Source organism: Acanthisitta chloris, unplaced genomic scaffold, assembly GCF_000695815.1.
Source record: "Acanthisitta chloris isolate BGI_N310 unplaced genomic scaffold, ASM69581v1 scaffold2139, whole genome shotgun sequence".
Classification (NCBI taxonomy): Eukaryota; Metazoa; Chordata; class Aves; order Passeriformes; family Acanthisittidae; genus Acanthisitta; species Acanthisitta chloris.
In genome coordinates, this window is record NW_008692904.1 from 105,428 (window position 1) to 120,228 (window position 14,801).

The following is a 14,801-nucleotide window of genomic DNA, read 5'->3' on the forward strand; positions in this document are numbered from 1 at the left end:
ACATGTGGCCAATTGTCTGTATAGAAAGCACACTCGGTGAAATGGTCCTACTATCATAAGCCTGGATAAAGTGTCCAAGGAATGTACCATACCAACTGCTTTGGGCAGGTAAGTTATTCAAATTTACTTTCATCATTGCTTTCCTCTTCTGCACCGCTGTCCAAACTCACAGACACTCAGTCTAAGGGCTGGATAATACCACGCAGCAACAGTGGCTTCTGATACATCTCCATTTCATCAGGGATAGGAAAAAATAGATCTACAAGTTTAATTTTACTTGATAATCAAAAGTCAGGAGCAGAATTAGCCTGTTTATGATAATAAACTCTAAGGTGATGAATCTGTGTTTTGTCCCTGTAAATTGCAGAGAAATCCACTGATTGGCTTCCTTTCCAACTAGAAAAACAATATAGAAGAATGGCATGAAAACCCGTGAAAGAACATACAAACTGAAGTTATAACCTGATGAACATCAGTAAGTCTGAATACACTAGTTACATGATGGATGTTTTTTATTATTAACTAATATGCAGATAAATGGATCTGTAAAAAGAAAGCATTTAATTTTTCCAACAAAGTCTACTTTTCTTGTAGCAATTTTTGTCCACTAACAAAGCAATACTGGTTTATCCTTTGGAATGAGTATTTATTTACAATCTACTTACATATGAGCTTCAAATTTGTTAGCTACTTTTCCCATGATTTTACAAGTAACTAAGCGAGACTGAAGTGTTTGAGAAAGCTGTGCTTTGGAGACAAGTGGATTCAGGATCTGTATGGAAAAAAAAAAAGAAAAATATGAACAGAGGATTGTGAGCATCAGATAAAGTATTACTGACAGTAATGATGGCTCTGTACATCAATAGCCTATTGGAAACCTGTATTTAATATGCAGTGCTACTCATAGAGTATTAAACCTCTATCTTGGCCCAAATAGCTGTTTATGATTCACACCACAGCCACAGTTTTACATCTGTCTACTCATGCCCTTATTTTCAGACTAAGTTGTAAAGAAATATTTATAGCAATTAGCTGTCAATTTTCACAAAAGTTGTTAAATATGTTCCTGCACACACAAGAAAAATATGCAGAGAAAGGAAAAGGAAGCCTCTCTGAGATTCTTTCTTGTAAGTTTTCCCAGGAAACACTTCTTTTGATGTACAGTTTTGCAGCAACAATCCATCTTGATTATGCACACTTTGGGGATCTGTAGGGAAGATGTTTCACTTGCACAGAGACACAGAAAACCTGTCTCTTTTTTGGAGCTCTGCTGTCATTTATTGGATCACCTCTGTGATGCCAGAAACAAACTAAGAGAGGCCTGCAGAACACCATATTTAGGTATATTATTGTTGGCCTAGAAATAATCACAGGAATCCAGGCCAAGAGAAGCACCACAGAGAGGTATCTCCTGTAATCTGCCACAGTTCCTCATCTCTTTTGCAGAGCTCCACAAAAGGATAATCTACAGGGCAGGAAAGTCCAACAATCTTCTAAATGTACTTTCCTTCTCCTCTTACCAGCTGAAATTTTGAAGTGACTGAGTGTTACCACTCTAAGGACAAACAGATCCTGCAGACTAGAATTACTACATAAGGCACACTTCTAACTGTAACAATGCACAAGGAAGTACAGTATTAGCCAGCTACAAAACTGTATTGGACTTCTTTGAACAACGACAGCAAGAGCACCATGTCTAGTAATACTAACGCCAGTTACTGCCCTAAACACAGTCTCACCATGAAGTGGCCATTGCCAGAGAGGATATTGGGTTGGATTGATCTTTGGTCTGACACACCTTTCCTTATGTCCCCAGAACCTATGATTTTTACTCACAAAAAAAAATGAACTAGAATACTCCAAGTTTCTTGACACAAAGATTCTTCAAGTAACACAGAAGGCTCATTTCAGATTCAGCTTCCTGTATCACTGCTGAATCAACAGTGCTTTATCAGCTGTCATCTTCCCAAAGCTAATTTTTGTGGAAGCTTACAAATGTGTTCTTTGAGGCAAATCTTGGGAGAAATTCCATTTTGTTTAAATGGCATCTTTAAAATTACATTACAATTAGATTTTGGAGGTGACTGGAGTAATCTGTGTTTCTTCCAACCTAACTTTTCACCCTTTAGCAGCTGGATTTCAAGCACCCACTAATTTTAATGAGAATCTTTATACTACACAACCAATAATATATTTAAATCTCCATATTGTTTAAAAATATGAACCCAGTAAATATACCTGTTGTAAAGCTTTTAAACTTAACAATGACATGAATACTTCAAACTGAATCAATTAGCTGAGTAAAGGGGAGAGACATTATGACTTAGTGACCAAGTTCCCTCCTTTTTCTTGAGCCACACAGTGAAGAATTAGGTATTTATAGTGCATTAGGGTTTTGGTACCTCCCAAACAACTGAAATACACAGCAAAATGGATCTCTAGCATTCAGTTCCATTGAGCAGCAATCAGAATTTTAGTCCAATAGCAAAAAAAAAAAAAAAATTTACTTTCTTCATGAAGACACAGAACAAGATACTATCCTGTAAATCAAAACAGGATACATGAAAACATGTACTGGGAATACTAAGTGAAGTGGAAGTATTACAGTATCAACTTTATTTGCTGACAAACACTCAAATTTTTTTAAGGTGACCTTCCTGTCTCACCTTTTAGCCCATTCCTCCCTTCCAGTGTGTCCCATGAGCATTACTGTTTTCACAGGTACAGAACTGCCACAAATCTTACCAAAGTGAATAAAACTTGCAGGCAAATAGAATCTTACAATCTTAATCTTATTTGTTGTTAGTGTAAATGGGAGAATATTATTACCTCATGTCTGACAGTTTCTTTTGGTAAAGCTTCTATTACAGCAAGAAGAGTTTCTAACCATGCATTGCTGACACCTGTTCAAAAGAAAGAGGTTAGATGTGATATGTTCTGTTGCACATAGAACAACTATAACAGAACACACATCAGTTTTACAAAATTAGTTTTCTTCAAGGAGCTATGTATCTAAAAGCCACTAAATTAACATTCAGGATAGAAGTAGGACAGATGAGAAGCAAATTCTGTCCCCATTTCTTTGACATTTTCAATTCCTGTATAAAATTAATGATGATCTTCTTTGTTTTGTTAAGCTAATTTCCCTCATTTAGAAGCATATTCTTTCCTTGTGCCCACTGAAACTTTCTAGTTTTATAAGGGGCCTTTTTTTTTGATGTCTTAAGAACAGTGTCAAAGAAATTGAGAAAACACAGAAGAAATGTCAACTACCTCAACCACAAAATTTTGGTACTTCAGGAGTAGCTCAGGCTCAGTAACAACTTTGGTATTTAATCCTTCAAAGTGGTATTTTTTGCTTGATTCAGAATTACATTTCAGTATCACTACGTAAGTGGTTGTCCTGCAAACATCTTTTCATTCATGCAAATCTAGATACAAAGTCTCAGTGATTGCACTCACTGCTTTACACTGTGTTGTACAGTCACAAAGGAAACAAAACACATAGAAGTAATCAGTCATCAGTGCAGTTGTACAGCCCTGACCTGCATCCCTGTGCTCCAGGTTCTGCAGAATGATGTGTAGGAAGGAGTGGGAGTATGTATGAATGGACACCGACTCCTCTTGCAGAACAGTCAGAAATGAAACAGCAGCTGTTAACTGCATTTCCACTCCTGCAACATGCAGAACCTCCTGTATAATTACAAATGAAATTAATTTAGAGCATGAGGCAGAAATGCATTGAAAGAACCTTCAAATCTTTACATTCACTTCTAGTATGAATATGCAAAAACCTGGGTAACTACAAAATTGGCTGTAAAATTATTTTCTCTGAACAGCAATTTCTTGCCGGTATTAAATCTTCTAATAGCAAGAACCTTTTAAGAAAAAAACTCAATTATACTATTTTTTGTGACTTTCAGTTTCAGCAATGTGGATTTTTCTACTTTACAAGATGAGAGGTAAAAACAGACCAGCCAACAATTGTACTTCTGCTGCTTATGCACATGAATTAAAAAGAAGTATTTCATTCATTCAGTGAAAGATACCGAAATAACAGAAGGCAATTTAAATTTGTTCCCTTGATGCCTAACATGGAATGCAAATGAAAATTTACATACATGTAGCAAGATGTACTACCACAACATTTATCCAGGTAACTCAGCATTTACGAGTTCTAAGCCTTAACATATAAAAATACAGTTAATTAGGCTCTTTACAATCATCAATTCAAAAGTTAAACAGAGATAGGAAAGGACTGAAATAAGGAAACTTTTTTGAATGAAGCAGAAAGGCAATTTAAATTTTAAAGTTCAGATTTATGTAGAGAACTTGCAGGATGGAATCTATGACACAGCATTCATTTTAAGTGTGTACATACCTACCTGCTACGTAAACATTCTATTTGTTTACTTCCCTAAACATATCTCTCTCTCTTATGAAAACAAAAAAAAGTCATTCTTCTACTACTAAAGCATTACACTCATTTAATGACTCCAGACTCAGTAAGTGTTTAAAGCCCATACTTCCTACTTAACACTTTATATAGGTGACTTTGTTTCTTTTTTAAAGTGCTTGATATGAACAGTGTTTTCTCAGATCAAAAAAAATAAAAAAATATCTGATCTTTGAATTTAAAATCAAAATAAACCTAGGTCAGATTGATAAAATTGAGGGGATTGAGTGCACGCTCAGTCAGTTTGCAGATGACCCTATTTTGGGTGGGAGTGTTGATCTGCTGGAGGGTAGGAAAGCTCTGCAGAGGGATCTGGACAGGCTGGATTGGTGCAAAGGCTGGGGCCAACTGTATGAGGTTCAACAAGGACAAGTGTCAGGTCCTGCAGTGGGGTCACAACAGCTCCGTGCAGTGCTACAGGCTTGGTCAGAGTGGCTGGAAAGTGGCTTAAGTCTTCACTGAAAGGCTGGTCAGGCACTGGAACAGGCTGCCAGGGAAGTGGTGGAACCACCATTCATGGATGTGTTCAACAGGCACACGGATATAGTACTTGGGGATATGGTTCAATGGTGAACATGGTGGTGCTGGGTTAACAGTTGGACTCTATGATCTTAGAAGACTTTCCCAACCTAAATGATTCCATGATTCTAAGTATGATATAGCAGAAGAATTTTGCGGAGAAAATAATTTGTAAGTGTCAGAGCATCTGAGCAATTATTAGTAGACTAGGTAAAAAGAAGTTTTCATTTCACAAATGTCAACCAGTTTGTGTGTGCAAATGTACAACTATTAGTTTATCTGATTTTAAATTGAACCATTACTTATCTCTCAAAACCTGTGCCAGCTTACAGCCATGTTTATTTCTAAAAAAATCTCTGTGTCCTTGCTCCCCCAAATGAAAGAAAGAAACAGCACTGTACTGCTTACAAAAGCATGATAAAATATGAGCATTCAATAGCCACGGAAACCATCCTCTTATTATCTCCACAGCCTATCTCTGTCCTTATTCCACCACTGTTATTACAACCACAGCCAAGAAAGAATAACACCTACCAATTTAGTTTTGAATATTTTGGGGATCAGAATACCTGTCCACGCTGTTCTGGGATTCTGGCTTATGCTTGTTCAAATAAACATCCCCAAAATATTCAAAAGCACCATCTACACGCAGTAGATGCTAACACAGCAGTGCAGCCCAGAAAATAATGGAATGGTGCCAAGTTAACAGTTGGACTTAATGAACTTTAAGGTCTTTTCCTACCTAAATGATTCTGTGATTCTCTGAGTTCAGTTTTACGTACATGTTTGCTTTGTACACAGTACAAACAAATTACTTACCAACCAACCAAGTTTCCCAATAGTCTCCTCCACAGGTGCACACAACTCTGGATGGTCGTGTGTGGGAACACATTCTCTGGATGTGCCTCCTCATGGACCTCGGGTGACATTGAAATGTAAATGTCTGGACTGCTTACACACCTGCCTGCACTGATGTTTGCACTCAGAACTGTACAGTTCTGCATTTGGAAACCTATGGGTCTCCTCTTTCCATATTCACTGAACTCAAGTTGAGTGACTCAAGTTTACTTAATATAAATTGTCTTATTTAGAAAGCAATGTCTTTATTTTATGCATGGATACTCCACAGGTCTTCAGCCTGGAGGAAGAAAGCTTTTTCCTGTCTATCTTATTCAGACAAGCATATGTAATGGGATTTAAGTGTATTAGCATGTTTTTAGCTATCCTAATATCTACAAGTTAAACTCAGGCATCAAACCTTGCAAAATTTAGAAAGCCTGGTTTATTCCATCAATTGAAAAAAAATTCACCTGCAGTTTAATGCACATTTTGTCCTGCAACAACAGAATTCTCTTGAAAGAATGCTGCAAGCAGAAACAGTCAAATCATTTTAGTAACTGCATTGATACGACAGAAATCTTCATTTAGGACTAAAAGACAAGGAAATAATGGAGATTACAGAAGGTCAAGGATACAATGAGAATGGACCTTAAAATCAATTCTAGGTGTAAGAAAGGATGAAAAATCACCCCACCTCTTCTGAAACTATATAATCAACGATGGAAAAAGAAAAGCTTTCAAGAGGAGAGATATGTAAGGGAAAAAAAGCAACTGTGAGTAACTGTGAAAATGAGTTCGGAACTAATCAGACAACACTGAATAAGGCTTGATGTATACAGTACAACAAGAGTAGCCATAGTTTTTTGCAATCACAACTAATCTCCTATCAGTCAACCAGATAGACACCTGCAATCTCCCTCTACCGCTCCTGATTGCAGTGCCCAAGCATGGAAAACAGGGAAAATACTACTAACAGCATTTGAAAAGAGCCATTTGGTTCACAACAACAAATGTTGATAAGAATGTCTAAGCTTTCCCTAAATCTGCATTTCAATGACTTCCAAGGTTCATGAGGAGGTGCATGCAGAAATCCAGAGTGGGGTTCTCTATGCAAAAGAACCCATACAAGGATGCCACTTTGTTTTAACTGCAGAATTTTACAAAAATATATCATAATCTCATTCCTACAATAACATCCAAATGCTATACAGTGTATTTGTTTTATTAACATAGCCAAAACACCGACACCTTGTTCAATAATTACTTAGATCTGCCACATGTAATGACATATTGATTTTGCTCATCTCAGACCTAAAACACTTATCCTAAATAAATGAGGGGTCTTTGATACAATTTTCATTTAATTAGGTTTTACAGAATGATAAGCAATTTGCATACACCCATTTCTATATATAGATAGAAGTAACCAGGTCAATCAATTTCTCACAAATGAAATTCAAATTTGTAATGTATCCAGCCAGAATATTCCTTGCATTTATTTCTTCCTGAACCTGTTTTATCCTCAGTTCTAACAAAAACAGTACTTATTTTTGCTTTGGGTTTCTGCAAGTGTGCTAAGTACACTGGTTTTCTTACACAGTTATGTGGTAACGATACTTTCAAATAAATAGTACTATGCAATTCATTTTTCATATGCCAACTGGAATTCACAAATGATTTTTCCCAATCTAAAGGAGTGGAACCAAGTGCAGTAGTTTAAATCAGCTTATTTCGCTCTGATACCACATTACATTTGCAAGTCTCTAATCGCAGTTGAGTTCAATTATGCCTTTATAGACTATAAAATTTCCATTTAATGGTCAGGACAATTTCTCCAAGAAAAACAAGGATAAGAAAAGAAAAACAGGTCGAGTGGTTAATGATGTTAATGATGCCAAATAATGTTTTACAGTTAAAAGTGCAGTGCACATGGCTAAAACAGAACTGTACTTCTATTATGGATTAAATAAATGCTAGATAACAGAACACCACAGAAGAACCTGCTTTACAAGAGCATCACCACAGAAGGAAATTTAACTCATATACATTCCAGAAAGTTTCAATTTATAAAGCTTAAACTTGAAAGGAATGCTTAGATTTAGACTGACCTCATTTCATTTTACTCTTTTACCTCTGCCCGGGGCCCATTAACTTAAATTTCATTTAATTTATCATCTAGGAAAGGCATCCAGTTTGGGTTTAAATGACACTGTAAGATGAAAAACACACTACTTTTCTCAGTGATCTCCTCAAAGACTGATTGCATATATTATTAAAGTTGTCTGCTTCATTTCTAATATTTCTGTCTTCAATTCCTAATGCTTCTTCCTTCATATGCTGCTTTCACTTGAATGTCCTTTAATATTATGCAGGAAGCTACTTCTATGAAGTAATTAAGTACTGCCTGATCTAAGCACACTGAGCTCCAACTCCCACCATACAAATCTTTTCCAGGCCCTAGGCCCTGCTCATGCTAATGATCATCCTTTTAAATTTTTTTCTTCATCCCTATATTAAAAAAAACTACTGGTAGAATCAAAAATTGCATTTCCATACTAGCCTTTTTATTGAAGATAATCCAAGACCAGCACTTCTCTACACACTGACAAGTAAGGGTAAAAAACCCAATGTTTCTTATTACTCCTTCATTTCAGGCAGAATTTTCCTCTCAAAGCAGAAACAACCAAGGCAAAAATGGATTCAGTATGTTAAACTGAAAAAAACTAAACCAACTTTTCTTGAAGCCAGCAGGTTGTTTTAGGGAAGGCTCATTACCTTTTCAATTACTTTGCAACTTCAAGTCATTCTTGTTCTCAAAGCAGTTTTATACACAAGCATATTTTAAAATATGCTTATTGACCTGCATCTTATAGCACAGAATATAACTAGAAGCACTTTAATGTTTTCTATGCAATCTGTCAGTCAATACTAGGCCTTAGTTCTGAGGATAGCTGTTTCTTGGCCATCTGCTGAATTTAAATAATCAGACAAACGTTGGAACAGCTTCTCTTAAGAAACAGAAGTCTCCTGGGATCACAGAATTTCAGGAGATAATATGAAGTTGAAAGGTCTGACATTCACAGAGTGGTTGATGCTTGAAGGGTCCTCTGGAGGTTGTTTTGTTCAATCTCTCTGCTCAAGTAGGGCCACGTACAGCTAGGACCTGCCCAGGCTGCTTTTGAATACCTCCAAGGAGGGAGAGAATAACCTCTCTGGGCAACCTGTGCCAGTGCTCGGTCACCCTCACAGTGAAAAAGTGTTTCCTGATCTTCAGAAGGAACTTCATGTGTTTCTCTTTGTGCCCACCATCTCTGGTCCTGTCACTGGGTACCACTGCAAAGAGCGGTATTATTTCAGGTATTTATACGTGTTGATAAGATCATCTCCAAGACTCCCCTTCGCAAGAGTCTCATCAGCCTCTTCTGAAGAACCTCAGCTCTCTCAGACTTTCCTCATATGAGAGATGCTCCACTCCCTCAATCCTCTTTATGACCCTTCATTGTACTTTCTTGCAGTACAAGACAAGCCCAGAACTGGACACAGTGCTCCAGGTGGAGCTGAGTAGAAGGTGGAGTAGAGTGGAGGGATCACCTTCAAACAGCTGGCAATGCCCTGTCTAATGCAGCCCAAGATGTTTAGCTGCAGGGGCACATTGTTGGTTCATGTTCAACTTGGTGACCACCAGGACCCCCATGTGCTCTTCTGACAAGCAGCTTTGCAGTCAGGTGGCCCCAGGATGTATCAGTGCATGGAACATTACTGAGTGCATCGACCACATAGAACCTAAGTCTCCTTTGCAATAAGGCTTCCATTTAAATAGCCTACACAAGAGCATTTGCTAAGTAATCATGCTAAGGACTAAAAAAATATTTGCTCCCTATCTTTCAGTCAATCAATTCACCACAAGTGTGCAGAATATAACTCATTAAATTAGCTTTCTCACAAATACTGAAATGTTCCTTGAGCAGCCTCTTTCTTAACATTAGGAGACAGAGGGAGGATTCAGTTTAAGACCAATTCCAGAGACAATAAGAAATATATCAAGTAATTTTTCATAATATGATTCTCTTTCATTCTCTTATTAATATAATGCTATGTTACCTGCTACAAAAGACATTTTAAAAGCTGACAGATACATATCTACAGAGCTTTTCAAGAAAAGAAGCAATTAATTTTTTTCAAAACTTCAACAAAGAAAACAATGAAATCTAAATGACAATTTACTGGAACAGACAAGCATATTTTTTGCATGGGCCCACTATGCTATTTAGTAATCATCTCCTTGGTAGATAGAAAACTCTAACATATGCATGTGAATCAGCCATCTCATTTTACATGCTAATATAATTATACTCTTTCTAATACCTGGCAGTGAGAATTTGATGCAGATACAGCAAGAAACTCACAGCAACTACTACAGAAGACTTCTTGTTCCTAATGTGCTTGAGATAGAGGGGGCAACACAGCCAAGAAGATTCTTAACATAACTCATGATTTCAGTTCAATCACCAAATTCATCTTTAGCTCAAGTCAGTAACTAGTAAAACTCTTTATGTCTTTCTGAAGCGATCCAAATACTCTTCTTAAGCATTAGTTACTTCCAACAAGAAAATAAAATGCCTATTGGCAAAATATGTTAAAAAGGGAAGAATTTTAAAGCCTAAATTCTAAAATGTGTCCTGGTAAAATCTTGACTGAATCATGACTAGCAAAAATATCAAATGCATCTCTAAATACATATGAGGAAACTGAGTCCATGAAATTACGAACACAACTCAATGCTTTGAGAATAAAATGTCTACGAGAAACTCCTGTGATTTTTATCTGTTTTCCCATAGAGAGCACACACATTCAAACAACTACTAAGAAACAAAAAGGTTTACATCAAAATAATCAACTACATGAGACTAGGTTAGAGACTGTTCTGAATCAAAACTTTGATTTACTCCTATAAAAACTGCCAGTGGTATGAGTAGAAGACTGTTAAAAAATCACTCAGAAATTTGCTGCTACCAAAATAAACTGAGATATTTTGATAGCCAAGACAAATGTATCTTTCCACTCAGCTGGTAGCCTTTAAAATCACTGAAAACCACTCTAACAGGCAGGCTAACGTAATGAAAGTCTTCATTCCTATTGCAGCCTTATATAGAGTTACTGGAGTTATTTAGAGTTATTAGGCTTTGCGTTTGTGTTTGTGATGCAGTTTGTTCTTATTTGGCTGAAGTAGCTCCTTAAACCACACCTTAAATGAATATACATTTCTTCTAGGCATTACATTTCTTGATACCTGGGGCAGAGCAGAAATACAGAGATATGTCTCTTTCTTAAAATCATAGATCATAGAATGGTTTGGGTTGGAAGGACCTTTAAAGGTTAGCTAGTCCATCCCTGCTGCGATGAGCAGGGTCACCTTCCACTAGACCAGGTTGCTCAGAGTCCAATCCAGCCTGGCCTTGAACACTTCCAGGGTTGAGGCATCCACAACTTCTTCAGTCAACCTGTTCCAATGTTTCACCATCCTCATGGTAAAAAATTTCTTCCTTTTATCTAGCCTGAATCTACCCTTCTTCAGTTCAAACCCATTACCCCTTGTCACTTCTTCAGTCAACCTGTTCCAATGTTTCACCATCCTCATGGTAAAAAATTTCTTCCTTTTATCTAGCCTGAATCTACCCTTCTTCAGTTCAAACCCATTACCCCTTGTCCTATCTCAACATGCCCTACTAAAAAGTTTGTTCTTCTCTTTCTTATACACCCCCTTTTAATACTGAAAGGTCACAATAATGCCTACCCAGAGCCTTCTCTTCTCCGGGTTAAACAATCCAAACATCCTTTATACAAACATATCTATATATAAAATTGCAGTACAACACTACATGGTCAGTATGCATCTACCACAGCTAGCAGTGACTTACTCAAAACATAAAATTTCAGAGACAGCTAAAAGTAAACAATACTCTTCTGGATAGCAGCATGAAAATCTTAATGTTTGGATGGAAGGAGACTGAGAACATCAACATTATCAATGGATGGTCCTCAAAAAGAATTCTGAAAAAGCTGTTGAAGCACTGGTCAACCTTTAGAAGGTGTAAATAGTATTAATTCTGCCTTTTTTTTCCTGTTGTAACAAGTTTTAAAATATATTATACCTGTAATACTTAGTAAATTCAGTGAAATAATGTGAAAGACCTACTGGACATACCTCTCCTAGAGAGTAAGTTTGCAGTAAAAGTGGGTTTGGGTTTTTTTACCTTAGTAAAAATACTTATACTGGCAGAAAAAGATGCATTCAAACCTCATCACACAAAACTTACTCTGATTTTTGGTAAAACCCGACGAAGTGTTTCTGCAGGATTCTGTCGCATCAGGACTGGAAGATTTGCCACCACACTTGTTCCTTGGATATCCTGACCAGAACTTACAAAAACATATACACAGTACATTACTCTCTGTGCTGGTTGCAACATCACAACTTTCATTTTAAAAAACAAACAAGCAAACAAGAACAAACCTACACTACTCAGGTTTTTCATCTGGTAAGTCAAGAGAGGCATTAACTTTTTTATATAAACAAGTAATAGAAGACAACATTAAAAATTATCAGCCATAAAAGGTGCTATGTATTATTTCTTACATAGAATATTCTAATTTTTAGTGTAGCTTTGGAGGAAAATATAAAACCAGATGATCAAGGCAGTGGTTCCGTGGGAGCTTTTGTATTGTAACAATACAAGTGACAAACCATAGGAAGGGGACAAAGAGAAGATATACATGAAAACTACAATCAGTGTACAACATTTAACAGAAATCTACCATTTTTTCCTTTTTGTATGGAAAACAGTCAGATATATAATCAGATGTATACTGACAAACATGATTAAAGGAAGCAAAAACTCAAGATTACAGATCTTCTACTTTCCTCCTCAGCCTGTCTCTCTCAGTGGTATCTCACAATTGAGAAAGGAAAATAAAATAAAGTAGGATGGGAAGGAAATGGTCAGCAGCAATGAAGAAAAAGCATGAGATGTAAACAGAAATTACCCAAGTGGATAAACTTCTAAAATAGAATCAGAAAGGGTCTGGATGCCCAAATTAAAAAAAAACCACCTAAACATCAACACATCCTTTTCCTTTTTAAATGCATAAAATCAATTTTGCTAAAGAAATTCAGATTTGTTCCAACAGATAAGCAGCTCTTCTTTAATAAGCATTCAAAGCTCAACTGTACACATGCAAGCATTTTTCTTAATGTGATGTTTCAATTAAATGTACAATATGATTATACACATTTTCAAAAGAAATCCATAGCAAAACTATTTTTAAATACTCCCATATACCATTCCCCATCTCACTGCCATTCAAAGTTTTCGTAGTGAAACATAGGAGCTCAGAAAAGGGACTAGATACATAAATTGGTCACAGAACAGTAGATTTGCACGACCACTTTCCAGTTTTGTTCTGCCTCTGAAGTGTATTAGGGAATTCACAGTTCAGGTGCAAAGCCTTTCTGCAGAATTTAGAAAAGATCTGAAAAGATCTTTACACATTCCATTAATGCTCTACATCATTCTCTGCGTTCATGCCTTTCAGAAGCTCAAATGAAATTATAGGTACAGTCAGGCAAATTTAGATCAATTTTGCTAAATGTATACAAATATGCTTTCAAAAATAAGGATATGTTTGTATAACAAGTCAGAAACAAAAGCAAAATCTTTGGGTAAAATCTACAGAGACTAAAATACCCTGACGGAAATACTGCAATATCCTACTAGAAAGTTGTTTTTTTCTTTGCACTCTGTAATTTCCCGGTGAATAAACTCAAACCACAATTGGGTATCACCAACATTAACTTAATCTTGTTTAGCAAACTGCAATTTCAGTGTATTCTTGAAAGAAAGCATTCTTCACTATCCCTGAAGAGATAATTTTCCATGTTAGAAGGCAGTACAGTCTGGAAGATTAAGCACAGGCTTGAAGGCAAGAATTCAGGAATTCAAATCCTCCTTGCAAGGTGGAGAGTCACACACCCATCAGTTCATTTATGTTTTAGGTCTCCATTCTGCAGACAGGTGTAATTAGCCAACTCACCAACTACAAACTATCACCCTGTACACAGGTCTTAACACAGGAAAACCTCTGCCCCCACAAAACCTTTCCCCTTGAGGAAGAGAAAATCTTGCTATGGTAGATATGCCTCAATTTTTTTGTACAGAATAACACAAAGTGCCTGTAATCTGAAAGTAGGTGACTAAAGCACATGATGGAAAAAACCCTAATCTCAGATTGCGTGTCTGCCTCTACGATAAATTTTCCTTTATAATCAACAGAGAGAAATAGAACTCAAAGAGCAATCTCAGCCTAAACAGATGAGATGGGCAGTGCCTCTGCAGTGCCTGTATCCCTTTATCACTATGAAGACAGACACAAAAAGTCTCTCCTGCATGTACCTGTTGCTGCCCACAGACACACATTACAAGCCTTAGTCCTACGGGCATTTGTTCATGTTTATCCTCAGCTTCACCATTGCAAATAGTCCTACTGATTTCTCACATAGTCATAGGTTAAAACATCTCACATTGGAAGGGACCCATAAGGATCATCAAGTCCAACTCCTTGCACCTAAACCTAAACTATATGACTAAAAGCATCATCAAGACTGCCCTAGAACTCTGACAGGCTTGGTGCTGTGACCACTCCCCCTTCCTGGAGAGTCTGTTCCAGTGACTAACCATCCTTTCAGTGGTCCTTCCTGGAGAGTCTATTCCAGTGACTAACCATCCTTTCAGTGGAGCACCTTCTCCTAAGGTCCAATGTGAACCTGATTAAACCTCTTTAGAAATGGCCACGTGATTGTATCAGCTAATATAATGAATGTAGGACAAAATCAACCATTCCTACTTCCCTGGGTTACAGAGCAATCAAGCAGAATCCACTACAAATTTAGTCACGGCAATAACTGTTCTAAAGAACTGCTACACACCAG

The 14,801-nt window shown here is 36.9% G+C and overlaps 1 protein-coding gene across 1 annotated transcript in view; it reads right to left on the reverse strand.

The window, feature by feature from the left end:
• PPP4R4 (protein phosphatase 4, regulatory subunit 4) overlaps positions 1 to 14,801 on the reverse strand; it is a 69,712-nt gene that overhangs the window by 30,267 nt on the left and 24,644 nt on the right. Inside the window, 4 exon segments of the mRNA XM_009082837.1 lie at positions 666 to 772; positions 2,830 to 2,903; positions 3,546 to 3,693; positions 12,133 to 12,235. Coding sequence (XP_009081085.1) covers positions 666 to 772; positions 2,830 to 2,903; positions 3,546 to 3,693; positions 12,133 to 12,235 — 432 coding nt within the window.